We start from the raw sequence: 21801 nt of genomic DNA, 5'->3' as shown, positions 1-21801 counted from the left end.
GGGGGCCGGGGGAGGCGGGTGCTGCTTCATTGGCGTGGAGCTTCTCTCTGGGAGATGAGCTGCTGGGTGATGGCTCGCTGGGAATGTGAAGAGCGCCACTGAACTGCACACATAGATGTGCTGACACGCACATCTCGTGCTATCTCCCCGTGACCACAATGTGGAAGGAAGAAGACAGCTGGCAGAGGCACGTGGCGCCGCTGGCCCAGGGCAGGGCCCACGGGGACGCGGAAGGCAGCGCCGCCGCCGCGCCTTGCTGGCGGAAGGGCACAGAGCCCGGGAGGCTGGCCCGGGCCTTCGGTTCCAGGCCGTTCCACGCCTGCCCGGTGCTAGTCCCATCCAGGACACTCGGCCTGGCTTGTCCCTGAGCCTCCTGCCCGGACCTCTGACCCCCGAGAGCCCATCACTGGGGGGCGCGGCACCGCACGGACCGGGCAGCCGGGGTTCCGTACCCAGGAGCTTTCCAGGAGCCGAGCCCCGGCGCGTGGCGTGTTTCACCAGCGCGAGGGCTGCAGCGCGTATCCGAGCGCCCTTCCTCTTTTCTGCAGCTAAGTGTCATCCCGTGCACTCATCCGCCGATGGGTGGCCTCCGCCTTCGGCACGTGGGTCACCCGAGGACAGGCGTCTGTCCGCGCCCTGCCGTCAGCTCCTGGGGTCCAGACTAGGGTGGGGTTGCCGGGTCGCGCCATTCAGCAGTGAGCTTGCCGGGGAAGGCCGGCGGTTTCCCGCCTCACCCCCGCAGCCGCGCGGGACTCCCGGGGCGGCAGGGCGCTGCCTTTCCTTTGTGTAAAAGAACGGCCGTCCCAGGGGCTGTGAAGCGAGCGCAGCTCCCGCGGCCTCCGCCCGCGGCCTCCGCCCGCGGCCTCCAAGGGGGTGGGCTGCACAGGAGGAGACCACCCGACGGAATACCCGGGGGAGGGGCGCAGCTGCTCACTCAGGACACGCCGGGCCACCCTGGCTCACACCAGCCACGCCCCTGTCCCACACCAGCCACGCCCCTGTCCCACGGTGTCCCGAGCCGCCGCCCCCAGCCAGGCCCCTAGACACCCGCTCCTGCCTCGGCCTCCCCCGGCCCCCCGCCCCTGGCACGGCCCAGCCACCTCCCGCCCACGTGAAGGCCTTCCCAGCAGGGCCTCTGCCAGGCCAGAGACCAGGGAAACCGAGGCCCGGCTGGGTTCCCCTAAGGCTGGCCCAGCAGGCGGGGATGGGGACAGGTCTGCTCTCCAAGCAAGGCGCCGCCCACTGCCTCCTGCACCCACCGGGGGTCGGCCCCGCGGGGAGAAAGCTCCTAAGTGGCACTTACGCCCGGGGTATCCCGACAGCGTGGGTAGGAAAGACCCCGCTCCAGCGTGACAGGAGCGCCTCCTGCCGTCCCCCGGGGGCCAGGCGCCTGCCGGCGGGGAGGTGGCGCTGACGGGCGGGCTCCGGGCTGTGGCATGAGCGAGTCCCCACACCGGGTGCCCCCTCCCCACGGGCGCTGTGGCGTCCCGGTGCCTGCGAACGCACTGCTCAGGCCCTGGTGACTTAGAGGGGGTGTGGGGTGCTCTGCTGGCAGCGGGCCCGCGCAGGGCCTGAGTGCGAGGAGGTGCGTGTTAGGAGACGCTGGGGGAGAAAGGCCTGGAACGCCGCGCGGGCGGTTGTTTCATGTGGGTTTTTTAAAAATTACGCAGGCGGGTGCACAGGTACCTTTTCTGTGATGAAATAATTTTAAAAGCAATTCGACACTGTAACAAGAGAACAAACTACCCGACTGATAGTAAAGATAATAAAATAAAAATGATATTTTAAAAGGAAATCCAATTCATAGTAAAAACACAAGTTATTTGGCTCAAGGATAAAAATAATACACAATTAAAAAAATAAAAGTTACAGAGACAATAATAAAAAGGAAAATTTAAAACTGGGCAAAGGGTCTGAAAAACCACTTCCCCAAGATCTGGGCGGGGTAGGGTCAGACGTCGGGAAACACCCGTCAAGACCAGGGGCCGTTTCCCACCGAGGGCGGCTACTTAGACAAGACGGCCCCGAGTGCTGGCGGGACGGCGCAGCAGCGGGAGCCCTCGAGGCTGTGGGGGGGCAGGCGTGCGGAGGCGCAGCTGCCGGGGACCCCATGCGACGAGCCCGCAAAGCGTCACACAGAATCCCCACTCCCAGGTGGCGACCCCACAGGGGCGGAGGCCGGGACATGGACAGACAGCCGCCCCGATGCCCGAGGCTGCGCTGTTCCCAACCGCCAGCAGCGACCCAGCGCCCGCAGCATGTGCGGGCTGAGCCACCCGGGCGCAGACGACGCGGGAACATCCCGAGACGTGGCGCCGAGGAAAGCCCGCCACGTGGAACGGCCGCACTTGGCAAACCCAGGGACACAAGGCGGGGGCGGCCAGGGGCTGCGCAGGGGTGGCGCGGGGGGCGGGCTCTCAGGTGGGGGTGGCGCGTGAATCGTGTCCCGCTCCGACAAGGAAGAAGCCTCTGCTCGAGGCGGGACGCCTGTCCCCCATGCAGGGAGCACGTCCCGGGTGGGCTCTGGGAGGGGCAGGAAGGCCGGGAGACCCTGGGGTCGACCCCAGGGGTGGCGCTGCGGGGACGCCAGGACAGACGAGGGCGCCAGGACAGACGAGGGCGCCGCCCCAGGAGGTGGGGGCCACGCACGACCTGCAGCATCTGCCCTGGGGCCAGGGGCCAGGCACGCCCCCAGAGCCGCCAAATCGTGACAACAGAAAGAATCAGAGACCGGCTAAGGCCTCGGGGACTGTCGCCGGGTGGCCTGCCCTTCCCTACCCCACCCCCCATGCAAAAGCAAGCAGTGGGCAGCAGGAATCAAGGCCAGCGCCGAGGCCGCCACCTCCAGGAGCTGCGCCGGGGTGGCTGTGCCCCGCGGGCGCGAACCCCAGGAACCACTGCGTGTCGGGCCAACGGGAATTTTATTTGCTTCTGGCCTGACACAGGAGCCTTGCCACACAGGCGTGTTCACGCCTTCCATTGGAGCTGGGGGTTCTGCGCCAGGGCAGCCCCCCGCACTGCATCACGGTGGGCGGCCCACACCGGCCAGCAGCCTAGGCCCGCCACCCCCGGTCCCCGCACTGGGCCCCGCCTGCCTGTCGCCACGGCTCCTCTTGGGCCCACGGGGGACTGCAGAGGCCCCTCCCTGCACGTGGTCGGCATCCCCGCCCCACAGGTAGGAGGCCCCGCCTGGCCCCCACAGGCCTGTCCGAGGGCGACACCTAGTGGCCCGCAGTGGCACTGCCACCCCCCAGCCACCGGGGACGCTGGGGCAGGGGTAAGCCCCTGGCCTGAGGGCCGGGGGATGCGGCCTTCTGTCGCTTGGCTCTGAGACACTCCACGGAGGAGACACCCACGCCGACGGGGTGGCCTGCCCTTCTGCAGGGCATCCTGGGGACGCCATCGCGTGCAGCCACCCTGAGCGCGGGGGACTGAGCGCGTGGCGGGGGCCGGCATCCTTCCCGGGGGCGTGGGGACGTGGGGTGCTGGGGTGTGCGGCTGGAGGCTCGCGCCCTGCGTGGTCGGGGAGTGGACGGGGTCCTCCCAGCCACCTCCGTGGGCACCTGGCGGCACGCAGGGGCCTGGTGCCACCATGCAGCCCCAGCGCCGCCCCAGGGGAGTCACGCTCCGGCCTCTGGAGTTTCCTCCGCCTGGTCGGGAGTCCCGTCGCCTCCACCTCCAGACGAGCATCCTTGAGGCCTTGGAGCAAGGCTTCGCCCCAGTGGCCGGGCCGCGCCCGTGCACGCTCCCCGCAGGCTGAGGCCCCTGCGCCAGGCCAGGGAGGGTGTGCAGCAGCCCGCCCCAGGCGGCCCCAGGCGGCCCCAGGCGGGTGGGCGGAGTCTTCGTCCACTGGGAACAGTTCCGACCCAACAGTTCCATCCGGGAGGCTCGGCGCTCCTGGCACAGCTCCAGGGAAGCCAAGAGTGGCTGCCACAGCCAAGGGCACAGGCCGGGGGCCAGGGGGACCAGCGCTGCAGGCCACGCAAGCTCACCAGACCTTCCTGCTTCCCGCCCCTCCAGGGACAGGGCGCGGGCGCTCACCGGCCCCGGCCCTGTGCTCTGAGGGGCGGTCCGGCGCCCCCGCGACCCGCCGGGAGGGCCCGAGACGGCGTGGCTGCAGGGCTCCGGGGCGGCGCGGGGCCTAGCGGAGGCCGCAGTCGCCGCCCTGGAGCTTCTCCTGCTCCATGGCGCGCACCAGGTCCTGCACGAAGCGCATCTCGGACGCCACCTGCTTGGCCAGGGCCTCGTAGCGGTTCTCGAGGCGGCTGAAGCGCCGCCGGAGCCCGCTGGCAGCGAGCAGCGCGCCCTTGGCCTCCTCCTGGGCCTGCCGCTTGAGCGCCTCGGTGCGGTGCAGCTCCTGGCGCAGCCGCCGCAGGTCCTGCCCGACGCTCTCGTGCTCCTCCCGGTACCAGGCCTCCTTCTCCTCGTAGATGGCGGCCAGCGCCTCGACGTCCTCGCGCAAGTGCCGCGTGCTGCGCTCCAGCGCGCGCAGCCCCTCCTCGGCCGCCGCCACCCCCTCCAGCGCCTGCGAGAAGCGCTGGAAGCTGGCGTAGGTGTTGTTGGGCGGCATGCTCGAGTGCGACTTGAGGGTGTACTCCTTCAGGCGCGTCGTCTTCAGCCGCCGCCGCTCGGGCTTCCGGCCGCTGTCCTCGCTCCGCACGTTCCGCCGCTTGATGGCCTGCGGGGGCGGGGCGGCGCGGCCTGGAGCGGGGGACCACGGCACCCCCGCCCCGCCTGCTCCTCTAAGTAAAGCTTCCTCGCACGCGGCAAGCGCCGCCCCTCTGCGCCAGGCCCGCGGCGGCCGGTCAAGCGCTGGCCGAGCCCGGCCGGGCCGTCGCCCTGAGAGGTCCCTGTGGGAGCGCGCCAGCTGGACGCGCCACTGGGCACCCAAGCCAGGGCAGGCAGAACCAGGAAGCCGAGCGCCAACCCCTCTCTGCCCGCCCCCCCTCTGGCCCCTCGAGGCCCTCCCAGAGCCGACAGCACATCTCTGGGACCCCCGGGGACCCCCCGGAGAGGGAGGCTGCAGGAGGGGCTGGGCCCCAGCGGTGCCCGCGGCTCACCTTGATCCAGGAATGCTCCAGGCTCTGGGCAATGGTCATCCTCCTCCTGCAAGACGCACCCGCCTGTCAGTCGCGCCACCTGCACCGCCCTGGCCCCCTCCCGCCTGCGGGCGAGCCCCTGGGCCCGGCACCTCCTGGGGGCTGTGCTGCGGCAGCAGCCTGGCGCGGGGGCCCCAGCAGGTGCAGCCAGGCAACGAGACCCGGAGAAGGAGCACCTGCCCAGGAGGGGACTCAGGGCGGCCGGGGTCTTAAGAGTTTTCCAGAAAGGAACAAACGTCTGGGGTTTCGGCTGAAAGCTTATTGGGCTGGTGACACACTTTCAAATCCTTAGAAATGCCGGCACGGCTGCCCTGCGGCCATCGCTGTGCTCTCCGCGGCCCCGAGGGGACACAAGTCCGGCTCCCACCCTGGGGGCCGCCAGGAGGGCACGGCCTCCGCCTTCCCTGCCGGGCGCCCCGGGGCCCCAGGCGCGTACTTGGGGTCTTTGACGAGCAGGCGGCGGATGAAGTCCTTGGCCAGCTCGCTGGTGTTGCTGAAATACTCCTCGTCGAAGTCGTAGTTCACGGCCGAGATGTTGGTCAGCGTCTCCTGCTTGGTCTCGCCCAGGAACGGCGACGCGCCGCTCAAGCTGGAAGACGCGCAGGGCGCTCGGCGGCCGCTCCCCTCCCACCCGCCGGCTCAGCAGCCCCCGCCCCAGCGCTCGGCCTTCCACGCTGGCCACGCTCCTCCAGGCCATGAGGGACACGGCGAGGCCGAGGAACCGGCCCAGATCAAGGAGACCAAGGGGACGTGGCGGGATCCGGGGCCAGAGGAGGGACATGAGCAGAGAGAGTGCGGAGACGGACAGGGCTGGGGGGGGGGCAGGGGGGCGGCTGGGGGCAGCAGGGGGGCAGCTGATGGGACCATTGCCAAATCACTTCCAGTGTCACCGCTGCACTGTGGGGGATGAGCTGCCAGCACTAGGGGAGGACGGGTGAGTGGTTCACAGGAACTCTGGGCTAGTTCTCAGCTTTTCTGTAACTCAAAGCGAGAAAAGCTCACCGTTTAAAAAATCACCACTCCCTGGAGCCTTTGGGTCAGGCTGCCAGGCCCAACTGGCAAAGAAGGGAATAAAAGAAGGGAGAAGCACATTTACATGGGAAGAGAGATGAGGGAAAACCCAAGCGGTCGTTAGGGGGCAAGTGGGTTGGTGACACGGGCTGTCAGCTGTATCGGTGCTAAACTCTCGCACCTGACCTGACTGCACTGAAGCTGGTCAGGTAAATGGGTCCTCCTGTCTCAGGAAAAACTCACGGCAGTACCGCGCATTCACGGAGCTTGGCGTGCTCGAACTACACTCAAGTGTTGAAAAAAAGGACTGACAGACTGATGGACAGAGGTACAGGTGGGTAGTAGGTAGGTGGATGGACGGACAGAGAGCCAGACACCCGGGTGACGGACGGGTGGACTAGTGGCTGGAGAATGCCACGGCAACTGCGGCAGCTGTCGGGAGAGGTGGGCCTACCCTGCAGGGGCTGCTGGCCTCTCCTGTACAGGGTTTGTGTTACTTTGGCAACCGTCGCGTAAGTTCGAAATTATTTCAAAATGAAAGTTAAAAACCAAAGCCGGGGCTCTGAGGCAGCACTGGGGCCGCACCCCTCTTCCCCCCCCGGCATGGCGGGTAGGCGGGCAGGACGCCAGCCCCCAGCCCAGGGCGCCGCTCCAGAGGCAGGGGCCGCTCGACACGCCACAGCGACAGGAGCCGCGCCCCTCTCTCCCACACAACCCGTCCCTCCCCCGGCCAAGCCCCCCTGCCGTGTGGACAGGCTGGCAAGGGACGCGAGGACGCGGGCGGCGCGGCAGGTGCTCACAGGATGTACGTGATGACGCCGATGCTCCTGCGGAAGGAAAGACGCGTCGGCTGGGTGGCCGGGACCCCGGGCCCCCCAGCCCCGGCCCTGGCCCGCCTTGCTCAGGCCCCGCTTTCCCGGCTGGGCGTGGCCCAGGCTCTGGGCGGAAAGGGCCGGCGCCGGCACAGGTGACGAGGGGGAAGGCGGCGCCCGCCCGCCCCCTCAGGTCCCCGGGCCGGAGCGGTCAGCGCCTCTGCCCCGTGTTCTCCCCTTTCGGGCACAGCCCTCCAAAGAGCGCTTCTCAGGGGCCTCGGCGAGGCCGGGAAGGGGCTCAGGGGCCGCGGGGTGCTGGGGCCTTGGAAGGCTACACCTCACCCGCCTCTGACGCCCCGACAGCATCGAGACGCCACAAGGACAGGCCTCGTGCCAGCCTGCCGGCCCAGCCGCTCTGGGGGAGCAAGGGGGCGAGGGGAGGAACCGGGGCCGGGCGTGGGTGCCCGTGGGTGGGTGCCGGGCTCGGGGCGGCGGCCAGGCGGGGCCCGGGACCCCCACCGCCCCGGCACTCACCACATGTCAGCCTCCAGGCCCAGCGGCTCGTAGTTGACGATCTCGGGAGCTGTGGGAGGCAGGAGGAGGGCGGCTGAGGGCGGCGCGGGGCAGCGTGGAGCGGTGAGCACCCCGCGGGCCCTGCCCCGATCCCGGCACCCCCCGCACCCCGGGGGCCCCGGCACCTCACCCACGAACTCGGGGGTGCCGAAGATGTTCTTGAACTCGCTGCCCGCCTCGATCTTGTGGGCGATGCCGAAGTCGATGAGCTTGATGCGGGGGCTGGGGGCGTTCTTGTCCAGCAGCATGATGTTTTCCGGCTGAGGCGGGGGCGAGGGGGCGGGCGTGAGCAAGGCGGCCGGCCTGTGCCCGGGAGGAGTGCCCAGGGTTCCCCAGAGCCCCGAGAGCAAAGGCTGGACTCGAACTCGGGACCTGGCTGCCACCAGCAGAGGGAGGTCGAGACAGACAACCAAGAGCATGCCCGGCTACGGGTCCCCGTGAGACAGCTGGGCCGAGGTCGCCCCCTCGGCCATGCGGCTACGAGAGCCGAGAAGTCCCGGAAGGTTTCAGCCGCCCTGTCTGGGGCACGACACCAAAGCTGTCCCCATCCGGCTTCGAGGGACACAGCGGCACCTGGCGAGCAGCCGCTTTGTCAAGGGCGAGCAGGGTCTCCAAACTGGAGAGTGAACCAGACTGAGACGTCCAAAACTCTTAGAAAACGGGGGCCCTGGGAAGACAGGCACAGCCCAGGGTGGTACGTGCCCTCCCCGAAGGCAGAGCCTCCGCGCAAAGAGGGCAGAGCGCGTCAGGGGCAGCTACTGCTGACGCACGCGGGCCCCAGCCACCACGTTCGGCTGAAGGAAAAACGAAAACCTGAAAGAAAAGCAGGTACAGAGCGCTGGGACTGTGCCACCACAGCCGCCATCCACAGAGCGGGCGGGCGCGGCAGGGGCGGTTCCGGAAGGGGCTACAGGCAGGGCCCTTGGGAGGGAGAAGACGCCGGGCCCGCAGTGGCGGCAAATCTCATCAGGCGCCAGCATGGAGAACACAGCTGCTCTGGAAAGTTCTCTGTACTATCTTATCGCAGGAAAGCACACTAAGTCCTCCCAACTGCCTCTCGACAAAATGCTTTTAAGAACGTTCAAGGGATGCGGACATGGCTCAAGCAATTGAGCTCCCGCCTACCACACAGGAGGTCCGGGTTCGGTTCAGGTACCTCCTAAAGAGGACAAGCAAGACAGCAAGCTGATGCAACGAGCTGGCATGGCAAGCTGATGCAACAAGATGACACAAGAGACAAAAGGGGGAAGATATAATGAGAGACACAGCAAAGCAGGGAGCAGAGGTGGCTCAGGCGATTAGGCGCCTCACTCCCACATCAGAGGTACTGGGTTTGGTTCCTCGTGCCTCCTGAAAAGAAGATAAGCACACAACAAGCAGACACAGCAAAAGCAAATGAGGGGTTTGGGAGAAATAAATGAACTAAATCTTAAAAAAAAAAAAAAAATTGAGGCTTGCAGAGTCAAAATAACAGTCTCCTGCCCCATCTCCTGCAAAATTACCATCCATTTGACTAACTTTGAAACAAGTTATTTTTCTCTGTTAAAAGTCAATGTAGGCAGCGGACTTGGCCCAGTGGTTAGGGCGTCCATCTACTACATGAGAGGTCCGCGGTTCAAACCCCGGGCCTCCTTGACCCGTATGCAGCTGGCCCATGTGCAGTGCTGCTGTGCACAAGGAGTGCCGCGCCACGCAGGGGTGTCCCCCGCATAGGGGAGCCCCACACGCAAGGAGTGCGCCCCGTAAGGAGAGCCACTCAGCACGAAAGAAAGTGCAGCCTGCCCAGGAATGGTGCCGCACACATGGAGAGCTGACACAACAAGATGATGCAACAACAACAAAAAAACACAGATTCCCGTGCCACTGACAACAACAGAAGCGGACAAAGACGATGACGCAGCAAATAGACACAGAGAACAGACAACCGGGGTGAGGGGGAAGGGGAGAGAAATAAATCAATCTAAAAAAAAAAAAAAGCCAATGTACTAGGGAAGCGGCTGTGGCTCAACCGACTGGGCTCCCGTCTGCCATATGGGAGGCCCTGGCTTCGCGTCCCGGGGCCTCCTGGTGAGGGCGGGCTGGCCCGCGACTGTGCAGAGCCGATGGCCCGCACCTGCAGAGAGCTGTGCAGCAAGATGACGCAACAAAGGGAGACAAGCAGACACAGAAGAACGTGCAGGGAATGGACACGAGAGCAGACAGCACGGAAGCGGCAAGGAGGGGAATAAATAAATACAATAAATCTTCAAAAAAAAAAAAGCCAATGTACTAGGAGCAGATGTGGCTCAAGTGGCTGAGCGCCTGCTTCCCACACAGGAGGTCCCATGGGAGGCCCTGCTGCCTCCTAAAAACAAAAACAAGCAAAGAAATGAAAAAACCAACTCAGGGAAACGGATGTGGCTCAGTGGTTGAGCGCCAGCTTCCCACATACAAGGTTACAGATTTAATCCCTCGCCATAGTACCTCAAAAAAAAAAATCAGGGGAAACGGACTTTGGCCCAGTGGTTAGGGCGTCTGTCTACCACATGGGAGGTCCACGGTTCAAACCCTGGGCCTCCTTGACCCGTGTGGAGCTGGCCCATGCGCAGTGCTGATGCGCGCAAGGAGTGCAGTGCCACACAGGGGTGTCCCCCGCGTAGGGGAGCCCCACGCGCAAGGAGTGCACCCATAAGGAGAGCCGCCCAGCGCAAAGGAGGGAGCAGCCTGCCGAGGAATGGCGCCGCCCACACTTCCCGATCCGCTGACGACAACAGAAGCGGACAAAGAAACAAGACGCAGCAAAAAGACACAGAAAAACAGACAACCGGGAGGGGAGGGGAATTAAATAAATAAAAATAAATCTTTAAAAAAAAAAAAAAAATCAATGTACTGGGAGCAGGTGCAGCTCAAGTGGTCCCCACGTACGAGGGCCTGGGTTCAATCTCCAGGACCTACTAAAAAAAGGAGTCGATGCCCTAAAGCCATCTATGGATCCCAAGCAGTCCCTATCACTATTCCGGCAGGCTTTTTCACAGAAATGGAAAGGGCGAGCCTCAAATTCCTAGGGAACTGCAAGTGGCCCCGCATAGCCGGGGTATTCTGAAGAAAAAGAATGAAGTCGGAGGGTTCCCACTTCCTGATTTCGAAACATACGACGAAGCTACGGTCATTAAAACAGTGTGGTGCTGGTCTAAGGACAGACCCCAAGCCTGATGGACGAGACTGCAGAGCCAGGGATCAACCGCCCACCCAGGCCAGGTCCACTCGGCGGGGAAAGAGCAGCCTCCTCCCAAGCGGCGCTGGGCCCCTGGAAGCCACAAGCAGGGTGGGGAGGACGGGCCCGACCTCTCGCCGTACACAGGAATTAACCCAACAAGAGCCAACACTACCAAACGCTCGTGAGCAAATGGGGAACGAGCTCCAGGGCCCTGTGGAGGGCAAGGGATTTTCAGATTTTACCCGAAAAGCACACATCGCAAAAGAAGAGAGTCAACATGGACTTGGCCAAAATTAAAAACTTCCGTGCATGCGAGGAAGTGAAAAGACAACCTACGAAAGGACATACCGTAGGGCTGTGTTACCATGACCCAAACAGACTGTGTCACGTACTGCAGGATTCAAAATATTTTTTATATGTATCCGGTACATTTAATTGAGAAGTGGGTGTTTTTATTCAACTGTGTTTTCTTTTTAGTTTTTAAGTGTTTATATTTTCAATTATTAAATGTATACGATAAAGTTAATTTAAAAAAAAAAAAAAAGACAACCTACAGAATGGGAGAAAGTACTGTGATTATACCAGGCACCTTTGATTGTACACTTTGGAGGGGTGGAATGTTTTATGAATGTGGATCGATAAAATTTAGTTTAAAAAAAAGAATGGGAGAAAATATTTGGAAACGACGTGATAGGGCTTTAATATTGAGAATACACAATGAACTCCTGCACCTCAACAAGAAAAACCACCCAGTTAAAAAAGAGGCCAAGCTGGGAAGCAGATGAGGCTCCAGCAATTGAGCTCCTGCCTACCACACGGGAGGTCTGTGGTTCAGTTCCTGGTGCCTCCTAAAAAGGAGAGAGCAAGCTGGCATGACAGGCAGGCACGGCAAACTGACACAATAAGACGATGCCACAAGAGACATAAGAAGAAAAACATGATGAGAGACACACCTAAGCAGGGAGCGGAGGTTCCAGGTGCCTCCTAAAGAAGACAGCGATATAGGCCATGATGTGAACCATTGTCTATGAGGTGCAGAGGTGCCCAAAGATGTACTTACCAAATCCAATGGATGTGTCATGATGATGGGAACGAGTGTTGTTGGGGGGGGGAGAGGGGGGGGTGGGGGGTTGGGGTTGAATGGGACCTCACGTATATATTTTTAATGTAATATTATTTGTAATATTATTACAAAGTCAATAAAAATAAATAAAATAAAGAAGACAGCGAGCTGACGCGACCAGCAGGCATAGCAAGCTGACGCAACAAGAGACGTGGGGAGGAAAAACATAATGAGAGACACAGCAAAGCAGGGAGCAGAGGTGGCTTAAGGGATCAGGTGCCTCCCTGCCACATTGGAGGTCCCAGGTTCGGTTCCAGGGGCCTCCTAAAGAAATAAAAACGAACAGACACAGCAAGTGCAAACAACAAGAGGGTGGGGAGAAAAAAATAAATTAAAAAAAAAAATAGGCCAAGGATTTAAATAAACATTTTCCAAAGAAGATATTCAAATGGCCAGTAAGTATATGAAAAGATGCTCAACATCATTAGCCTTTAGAGAAATACAAATTAAAACTACAATGAGACACTTCACACCTACTGGAATGGCTATTATTAAAAAATTGAAAAGAACAAGCGTTGCTTTTGCCTCTCTGAGCAGTGCTGTGGCAGCTGGCAAGTGGCAGTTGGCGACAAGTGCCTTACAGAGGGCGGCGAGGAGAAAGCAAAGAAGAACGCAAACTGCAGCTGATGGCCTTCAGGGTCGCGTCTTTGAAGTGAGCCCTGCTGATCGACACAACGAGGAAGTTGCATTTAGAAAATTCGAGCAAATCACTGCCCACCCACCGTCTATGGATGGCTCTTACCCGTGACAAAACGTGCTCCATGGTCAAAAAAGTGCAGAGCGTGACCGAAGCCCGTGTCGATGGGAACACGACCAACGGTTATTTGCTTCGTCTGTTCTGTGCTGGTCTTACTAAAAAACGCAACAATTAAATTCAGGAGACCTCAGGAGACCCAGCGCCAACAGGCCCGCCAAATCCAGGTGGTGATAGAAATCGTGACCTGAGAGATGCGGACAGATGACTTGGAAGAAGTGGGTGATAAACTGACTCCAGGCAGCGCTGGTAAAGACACAGAAAAGGTCTGCCAATCTATCTGTCCTCTCCGTGACACGTCCACTAGAAAATTAAAAATGCTGAAAGAGCCCAGCAAGCTTGAACTGGAAAAACTCAATGAGCTTCACAGTGAAGGGAGGAGTTCTGGAAAAGCAACTGGGAATGAGACGGGTGCTGAAGAGGAGCTAGCGGATGGGTGCGAGCCACCAATCCAAGACTCTGTTCAAAATTCAGCCTTTCAAAAGCGACTAATGGAGCTGGCGTGGCTCAGTGGTTGAGCGCCGGCTTCCCACACACAAGGTCCCGTGTTCAATCCCTGGCCCCGGTAGATTAAAAAAAAAAAAAGTGACAAATAAAACGTCTTATTTGTGATGGTCTGCTAAGAAAGAAAGGAAGGAAAGAAAGGAAGGAAAGGAAGGAAGGAATAAAGAAAGGAGTAAGCGTTAGAAAGAATGCAGAGAACTGGGACCCCGCGCACTGTCGGTGGGAAGGGACCGTGGCGCAGCCGCTGGGGGAGACAGGCTGGCAGCTGCTCAGGAAGTGAAACGCAGACTCACCGCGGACCCAGCGATCCCACGCCTACACAGAGAACAAACAGAACTTAAAGCAGGGACCGGGACGGACACTGGTGCGCTGACGCTGACTGCGGCCTGAGCCAAGGGCTGGGGGCCACCCCGTGCCCGTCGACAGATGAACAGCTGAACCAAATGTGGTCCCGCACCACAGAACATTATTCAGGCGTGCAAAGACGGGACCTGCTGGTCCACGCTACAACGTGGGTGAACCGCGAAGACGTCGTGCTGCGGGAACGAGCCAGACACGAAGGGATAAACAGCCTATGATTTCTCTTACGCAAATTTCTTAGAACAAGCAAATTCAAAGAGCCAGAAAGCCAAACAATACTACCAGGGGTGGTGGGAGTGGGAAACTGGGGAGCTACTGCTAAGCTGCGCTCTTCTTTAAGATGACGAAAATACTCTGGAAACGATGAAGGTTCCAGTCTGGTCACTGCACTGAATGTCAAAGAACCATCCACTTAAAATGGTTACCGTGAGGGAAGCAGGCGTGGCTCAAGTGACTGTGCTCCCGCCTACCACACGGGCGGTCCCGGGTTGGGTTCCAGTGCTTTCTAAAGAGGGTGAGCAAGACGGCGAGGTGGCACGACGGGCTAGCACAACAAGACGACGCAACAAGAGACACAAGGAAAACAGAACCAGAGGCACAACAAAGCCGGCAGCGGAGGCGGCTGAAGCCATGCGGCGCCTCCCTCCCACACGGGAGGCCCCGGGCTCAGTTCCTGGTGCCTCCTAAAAAGAGAAGACGAGCGCACAGCACACAGAGCAAATGCAAACAACAAGGGGGTGGGGAGAAATAAATAAAATAAATCTTAAAAAAAAAACACACAAAAACTGGTTACCATGAAGTCTCTGGGAAGGCATGGAAGAGGTGCACGTCCACGGTGGTGTGGGTGACCAGCAGTTACGTGGCTATGACAGTGGCTGACGGGAGAGCCTCCGTCATTTAGCTTCTCCCGGAAGGAAAGCTGCAGACGATTAACGTGGGACTGACAGCATAGGAAAACCTCCTGTAAACCGAGATCAAGGCTGACGGAACACACGGAACTTTACCGACTACGGATGCAGATAGACCAGAGGGCAGGCGGGAGAACGCCGCCGTGACGGCGGGGCGGTGCAGCAGAGGGCCGAGGGGAGGGGGGCTCTGTTAATTGTTGTCGTTATTGGTGGAATGGGGAACGTGCTCTAGGAACCACTGAAGTGACAGATGCACAAATGTGTGGCTGCACCCAAGGCCACTGATTGACACTTCGGGTGGATTTATGCTTCGTTACTATGTAGCAATAAGACTGATTGGTTTAAGAAATGGCTACAGTGACATTTAGATTATGTACTGTCTATCAAAATTATATTTTTATAAAGTGGGAGAAAGAAAAACACAAGAAAGGTCACGAAGCAGAAACCCTGGAAACTGACGCGCTTATCTCAGAGCACCACCGCTGCGCTCAAGGCCTGCTCCATTTCGCTGACGTACACGCGGCCGGGACACACGCTAACCTCGGGGACTCGCCACGGGGCGCTGCTTCCTAGGCAAGGCCGTTACGCCGTCGCCGCGGCCCCGGGCGGCCTCACCTGCACGTCTGCTCGGTTACACCAGACCCCGTGAACACTAACCGCGCATGGGGCCCCAACTGGACCCCACGACAGCGGGGGGGACGGGGGACAAGGAGGGGTGGCGCGCGGGTGAGGCGCGCGGTCTGGTGCGCGGTGGCATAGGTGGCTCCTCTCTCAGCGGCCAGGCAGGGGAGATGGGACCACGGGGTGAGGCTGGCGAGGGACAGGCAGGGGCCCTGCGCCACCTATCCCACCTAAAGTTATCCCACAGGACGTTCTTTTCTAAAAACGCCAAGAGGGGAGCGGGGGTAGCTCAGGGCTGAGCACCTGCTTTGCATGTATGAGGCCCTGGGTTCAAATCCTATACCTTAAAAAATTTTTTTCAACAAAAATGCGGTTTTAAAAGGCCAACAGCGTTTGCCGCTGCTCACCCCCGCCAGGGCCGCCTCTCACTGGGCGCTCGGCCCAAGGGGAACGGGAGAGCAAGGTCGTCTCTATGTCACAGCTCCGCAGAGCAGACTGCCTGCAAATGGACCAGCGGTGAACACCCGGGAAGCGGCTGCCTACCAGAGCCACCGCGAGGTGCGCCCTCTGCCGGAGGGGTGAAGAAGCCACGTCGCCACCAGCCTGGCACGCGGCACTCTGAAATCAGGCGCTGTCACAAGCCCACTGCACCTCATTCGGAAACTTCCCTTCCAGCGTCCAGTGCGAGCAGTTGCTCAGGACTTCAAACAGACCTGTGCTTCCAGGGCACAGCTGTCGGGCAGGTGGGGCAAGTGGGGCCCATCAGGTCGGCCTTTCGGAAGACACCAACCTGTGCGCGAGCCGTGACAAGGTATGGCAATTATGCCAAAAGCCACGCAGCTAGCGCACGGCAGACACGGAGAACGCGCTTAAGAAGCCACTGGGAAGGGAAGCACTTCACCCTCAGAAAAACAACTTTCTTTCTCTTCTTCCTGTTATGGGTAGTTCTGAACGTTAGATTTTCCTTCCCCATGGGGTCAAAAGGTTTCTAAGTTTATGACTTAGGAATGGAATGGAAAAATAGGGGACAGGAATCAGGTATTGGCAGTTTTCCCATTTGCATTTGTTTTTTAAATTTTTTTTCCCCATTTGCATTTGTGTGGATTTTTAATAGAAATGTGGGCACATAAAGCATTAATGCAAACCAAGACATTTGAACAGTTCAACTTTACGGCAATTACAGATACACCTATTAAGTTTTTCTGGACAATGCCTGCATTTGGATTTTTTAAAAATCAAATCAGTTTCTTATTGATGGCAACTAAACCAGGTTTGGAGCATTTTTATCATACAACAGATTCCATCCATTCACTATACTTTTCTGAGTTGTCCAACATCCAAGCACCTGGGGTTTTTTTGTTTGTTTTTTGGGTATTTTTTTGAGGGACCAGGAACCAGGGACCTCGTACGTGGGAAGCGGGCGCTCCACCACTGAGCCGCATCGGCTCCCCTGAGCTGGTTTTATGGTTTGTTTGCTTGTTTGTTTTTGCTTCTTTCTGGGAGGCACTGGGAACTGCACCCTGACCTCCTGTGTGGGAGCCAGGCACTCAACCGCTCGAGCCTCGTCCGCCCCCCCGCCCCAAGCACGTTTTTAAGGTCGTCTGTCCTCTCTGCGTCTGTAAGTCTGCTACTGGAATACATTAAACTAAAATAAATAAGGACAAACAGGCCACTGCCGCCTCCAGCAGCTGAAAAGAGGTCCGCTCAGCGGGGCGGTGGCCGGACTCGAGCCGCCGCCACTCACCTTGAGGTCGAAGTGGGCGATGCGCTTGGAGTGCAGGTAGTGGACACCGTCCAGGATCTGCTTGAGGAACTGCGTGGCCTCGTCCTCGGTCAGCGACTCCTTCTCGGCCAGGAAGTCGAAGAGCTCCCCGCCCGAGACCAGCTCCAGGATCAGCGCCACGTCCGTCCTGTTCTCGAAGATGTCGTGCAGCGTGATGATGTTGGGGTGCCGGATCTCCCGCAGGATGTTCACCTCCCGCTCGATCTCCTCCCGGCTCACCCCGCGCCGGCTGGACGACAGGCGGCGCTTCTTGATGAACTTGGCCGCGTACTCCTTCCCGGTGCCCTTCTGCCGGCACTTGCGCACGATGGCAAACTGGCCGCTGCAGGCCGCCAAGAGAGGAAGGAGGAGAAGCGGGGTGAGCGGGGGGTGGGCCAGGGGAGCAGGGGAGGTGAGGGGAGCCGGGGAGGTGAGGAGAGCCAGGGAAGCGAGGGGAGCCAGGGAGGCGAGGGGAGCCAGGGAGGCGAGGGGAGCCAGGGAGGCGAGGAAGGCGAGGAGAGCTGGGGAGGCGAGGGGAGCCGGGGAGGTGAGGAAGGCGAGGAGAGCTGGGGAGGCGAGGGGTGCCAGGGGGAGCCGGGGAGCCAAGAAGAGCCAGGGGAGGCTCCCTGCAGCCCCGCTGACCCGCCTGGAGGGGCCGAGCCCACCTCCTCGGCCACACCTCCACGCCTCCCACCACCCGGAGGCTCCTTTCCTAGATCCAAGCACCCGGTGCCATGAGGTGACCCAGCAGGTGTAGCTGGACGGGTCACGGTGCCCCCCGTGATACTGTGATCCCCGGTGCGGTTTTGGAAGAGGCAAGGACTGGAAACAGCCAAGTGCTTGTTGGAAGGGAACTGGAGGACGTGACGGTAGGTCCAGGGGAATTTTTTCTTTTATGGAGGTACTGGGGATCGAACCCAGGATCTCGTACATGGGAAGCAGGAGCTCAGCCACTGAGCTACACCCACTCCCCGAGAACTGGTTTTATCCTTTGTTTTGTTTTTAGAAGGTTCTGGGGATTGAACCTGAGATCTCATGCATAGAAAGCAGGGGCTCAACCACTTGAGTTCCACCCTTTCCCCGACCCGGTGGACTTTTAAGCAGCCCTGATAAACAGTGAAGTGGCTCTCTACGTACTGACAAAAGCGCCACGACTGCTAATCGAAAAAAGCCAGGTGCAGGGTGAGGGGGGAGCGGATGAAGCACAAGTGGTTGAGCGCCTGCCTCCCACATATGAGGTCCTGGGTTCAATCCCTGGTACCTCCTTAAAAAAAAAAAGAACGTGCACTTTCTGTTTACAAAAGGTAGGTCTTGCACACATAAACACAGATGCCTGTGAGCATCTAGACTTAGGGGCGAACGTCTAGAAGGACACACTGCAACGTGCTGATAGGTGCCCCTGAGGAGGAGGGCTGAGGACAAGGGGGCAGGCAGGAGGGAGCATACTTTGCGTCTGAGACTTTCACCGACTAAAACGTGTTCCTGACAGAGCTCAGTTTCTTACTTTTAAACAGGAAAGTGCTCCTGCCACAGCAGGCAGGTGGAAGCAGGGGCCACGTGGGCGAAACAAGTTGGAGTTTGATGCTGAAGCCTTAAGCTGGAGCCCCAGAAGTCAGCGCACAGAGGAAAGAGAAGCCAGCCCCAGGAAGGGCGGAATCCTGAGCCCAGGAAGAAGCAAGACCCTGGAAGGGAGGAGCCCAGGAAGCCTGAGCCCTGGCAGACATCAGCAGCCATCTTGCTCCAAATAGACTCTGATAAGGGAAGTAAAGTATGCTTCATGGCCTAGTATCTGTAAGGTCCTACCCCAGATAAACCCCCCTTATAAAATGCAGCAGGCTGCTGGTACTTTGCAGCCGCGCCCTTGGGCTAACACAGGGGCAGAGCCAAGGGTGCAGGCCGATAGAGGGCAGGCCCAGAGCCTGCCTGAGAATCCCAGGGGTCGGCAGCCTTTTTCTTGAAAGAGCCAGAGAGCACGCTGGCTCTGCAGGCCGCACGGCTTCCGTGCTCGGGACTCCTCCTCAAGGCGGCCGCCCAACGCGACAAGCAGCTACGACACGCCGGCGAGCGAGCGGGGCTGCGTCCCACGTTGACCACCCTGACGTGGCGACAGGCTATCACGCCCACATGTCACGGAACCTACTACTTCTTTCCGTTTTTTTGCCCCAACTGTGAAAAAATGTACAAACCATGGAACTTCCAAAACTAAGCCTCAAGGAGCGGGGAGAAAAGAAAGAGGAAAGCGGCAAGCTGGCTGTGGCCCTGGGCCACAGGTGGTGCCGAGTAAGTGACTCCATAAGCTGAAGTGACGGTGTGACCAGGACAAGAACTTGGGAAATACTAAAGAAAGAAAAAACTAACTCCAGCTCCCAGCTAAGACCAACCCACGACCAGCGCCTTGAGTATTTTAACGTTCCCAAGGCCCCACAAATAGGTAGAAGTCCCTATTTATAAAAACTGTAGCACAGCATTCTGCGCCGGTGATCTTTGGTCTTAGGTATCTCACAGACGGTTCCAGATCATTACCTGCAGCTACACTGTCCGCATCAGCCATCACTGGCCACATGCCCTTGAAATGGGGCTGGGTCAAACTGAGGTGCGATGAGTGTGTAAACAACACACCAGCTCTCAAAGGCCTCGGACAGGAAAAAAATGCAAAACATCTCACTATTCTAAAACATGTCAAAAAGATCATCGCTTGGATCTATTGGATTCAATAAAATATTATTGAAATTCATTTCTCCTGTGTCTTTTTCCTTTTTAACACAGCAATTAGGAAATTTAAACACAGCACCCACGCAGTTCGCAGGGTATTTCCATGGGGCAGCACTGACATAGATTTGCCGGCTACAGAACGACATAATGTTCTGTCCACGGCTGTGGTGGGCTGTGGGTGGCCAGGTCTGCTTTATCCACCACCGTTTGGGCAACAAGCCCTGTTTTTAAATCACCAGGTCTCTACGTGTTTGCAGAGAAGTAGAAGCTGAAGTGGCGAGTCAGAAGGAAATGCACCGTTTAAATTGTGTTGCCTCCTGCCAATCGATCCGCCCGTAGGAGACCCTAAGACACAGTCAAACGATAAAAGGGTGGAATCTTCTGGGGTGGCGGTGGGGGGCTGGAGAAGCGGGGGCTGGCTTCTCTCCTATTCTAAGAGAGAAATTCCCAAAGGAAAGAACGAAGGCTCCCAAAGGCGCCCGCAAAGCTCTCTGCCCAGGCCTGTCCGATGGCAGCCACCGTATTTACATTCCCTGCAGGTGACATCATGGGGCCGGCCAGGGCGGCTCTGGGAAGGCCGGGGGAGCAGTAAAGTCACCAAATAAGGTGTGAGGCGCCACGGAACAGGGCGGGCCCAGCAGGCTCGGCTGGTCTGGGGGGTGTGGTTGAGGGGGAGGGGGAGGGGGAGTCCTCGAGGGACCCTCTGAGGCCCAGCCAGGCAGGAAATGGGCCCCCTCCCTGGCAAGGGAAACCTCAGCTCTGCCCACAAGAATGTAAAACCACTGGGGACATGGGCCGGCCAAGAAGCCTTCCCTTCAAACGCTGAGGAAACCACTGCAGTGCGTCACCTCACATAAGAGGATGAAAGAGAGGGACAGCCTCTGGTAACAAAACAGCGAGCATCTACTGCTCCACTCTTCTGTGCCAGGTGCTCCACTGAGGCGGCGATTCTGTTTTCCCCCCAAAGGAAGGGCACACGGATGTCCGAGTGAGAATTCTGGCCCCAGCTGTCTGCCCCTGAAGCCCAAACTCATCCCACCAGTGTGGGCTACGGTCTCGTTTCTTCTTCTGAAAAAATGCCTTCCCTTCCAGAAAATTCTGCAGCTCTTCTTCCTCACCACCAAAGCCGCCCCCCCCCCCCCCCCCCCGCCCCCATTAGAGGAAGACGGCTCACCTGCCCAGTTCCTCCCCCATCTCGTAGTACTGCTCCACATCCTCCTGCCTGAACGTGGACATGGCGGCCAGTCTGCCTTCCAGAGGCTTCCGCCCTAGCGGAAGCAAGTCACTGCAGCCTAGGGACAGGACTCGGGGGGCGTCCCCGCACCGTGAGCCTGGAGGAGACAGCGAAGGCAGGAGCTCAGGCGCCAGCTCTTTCTTCTCCCTGAGCAGAATGACCCATTCACCAAAAATAAGTCTCACATCACTCCCCACAGAAGCATCTAGCGGGCTGGGCACTTCCATGTGTCACCTCTTTAGACCCTGCCAGCACCCAGAAAGGCTGGCTTGACCCACTGGGCCGCCCCATCCACACTGGGTCCTGCAAGCCCCCTGGGCCCTCAAGTCCCTCCGCCTCCCCTGACCTAGGGAAATGCACCTCTTCCTCCTCCCACGTACCGAAGGCCCCCCAATCGGAGTCTCCCCCACGCCCAAACGAGCCCCCTTGGGGCTCTCCACCACCACCCCCAAAAGGCCACCGTCCTTCACCCCAAGGGTCCCCAAGGTGCCCCCAACTCCTGACCTTCTTCCTCAAGCCCCCCAGAGGCCCTGACGCCCCTCGCGGGCCCCGGAAGGCCCCTTCGCCGGGTCGATCAACCAGGGGGTCCCCAAAGCGAGCCCTCCCCCGCGTCCTGCCCCTCCCCCCGTCCTCTAGGAGGGACCAGCGCGGCCACGCCGCCCCTCCGAGCCCTCCCCGAGCGCCCCCGCAGTCCGCACCCACCCCTCGGGCCTCGAGCCGAGCCCACTCCGCACCCTCCGCGGTCCGTAGCGCCCCGCCGCCGCGCCAGCTACCGCCGCCACCTTCAGGCTCCGCCGCCTCGACTGCAGCGACGTGCCGGCCGGCGTGACGTCACCGCGTCCCCCAGAGCCCGCCTCCCGAGACGCGAAGCCCACGGACCATTGGCCGGCGCCTCCCGTCGCTCCTCTAGCCAGGCCCTCAGGCGTCCGGAACGCCTTCATCCAGATGCGGCTTCGCCATTGGGCGACGGGCTGGTCTGCCCGCAGCTGATTGGCTGAAGCGGACGTGGGGTACGCTGCCGGAAGGACAGCCGACTTCCGGGCCCTGGGCCGCCCCGCCCTCTCCCCATTGACCCGGGTCCTGAAACCGGAAGGCGAGGCGCTGGAGTCCCGCAGCGCGCTTCCTTCCTTTC

At 60.0% G+C, this 21801-nt stretch overlaps 1 protein-coding gene across 8 annotated transcripts; it reads right to left on the bottom strand.

Moving 5' to 3' along the window:
• Nucleotides 1-1757: 1757 nt before the first annotated feature.
• Nucleotides 1758-21514, bottom strand: DAPK3 (death associated protein kinase 3). 8 transcript variants are annotated; one of them, XM_058282107.2, is made up of 10 exons: nt 21404-21504; nt 20610-20816; nt 16706-17066; nt 14226-14393; nt 7626-7755; nt 7457-7505; nt 6911-6937; nt 5536-5688; nt 5061-5106; nt 1758-4678 (listed from the first exon to the last, which is right to left on the bottom strand). In XM_058282107.2, the coding sequence occupies exons 2-10, from the start codon at nt 20669-20671 to the stop codon at nt 4142-4144; spliced, it is 1533 nt and encodes a 510-aa protein (XP_058138090.1). In that variant the 5' UTR covers nt 20672-20816; nt 21404-21504; the 3' UTR covers nt 1758-4141. The 8 variants fall into 8 exon arrangements, with proteins under 8 accessions (XP_058138090.1, XP_058138086.1, XP_058138087.1 ...); XM_058282103.2 differs by having other exon boundaries at nt 21372-21489; XM_058282104.1 differs by having other exon boundaries at nt 20610-20766; nt 21404-21481.
• Nucleotides 21515-21801: the final 287 nt, after the last annotated feature.

Source organism: Dasypus novemcinctus, chromosome 19, assembly GCF_030445035.2.
Source record: "Dasypus novemcinctus isolate mDasNov1 chromosome 19, mDasNov1.1.hap2, whole genome shotgun sequence".
In the NCBI taxonomy this organism is placed as follows: domain Eukaryota; kingdom Metazoa; phylum Chordata; class Mammalia; order Cingulata; family Dasypodidae; genus Dasypus; species Dasypus novemcinctus.
Note: the sequence above shows the minus strand (reverse complement) of the source record. Positions and strands in the feature narration are given on the sequence as shown.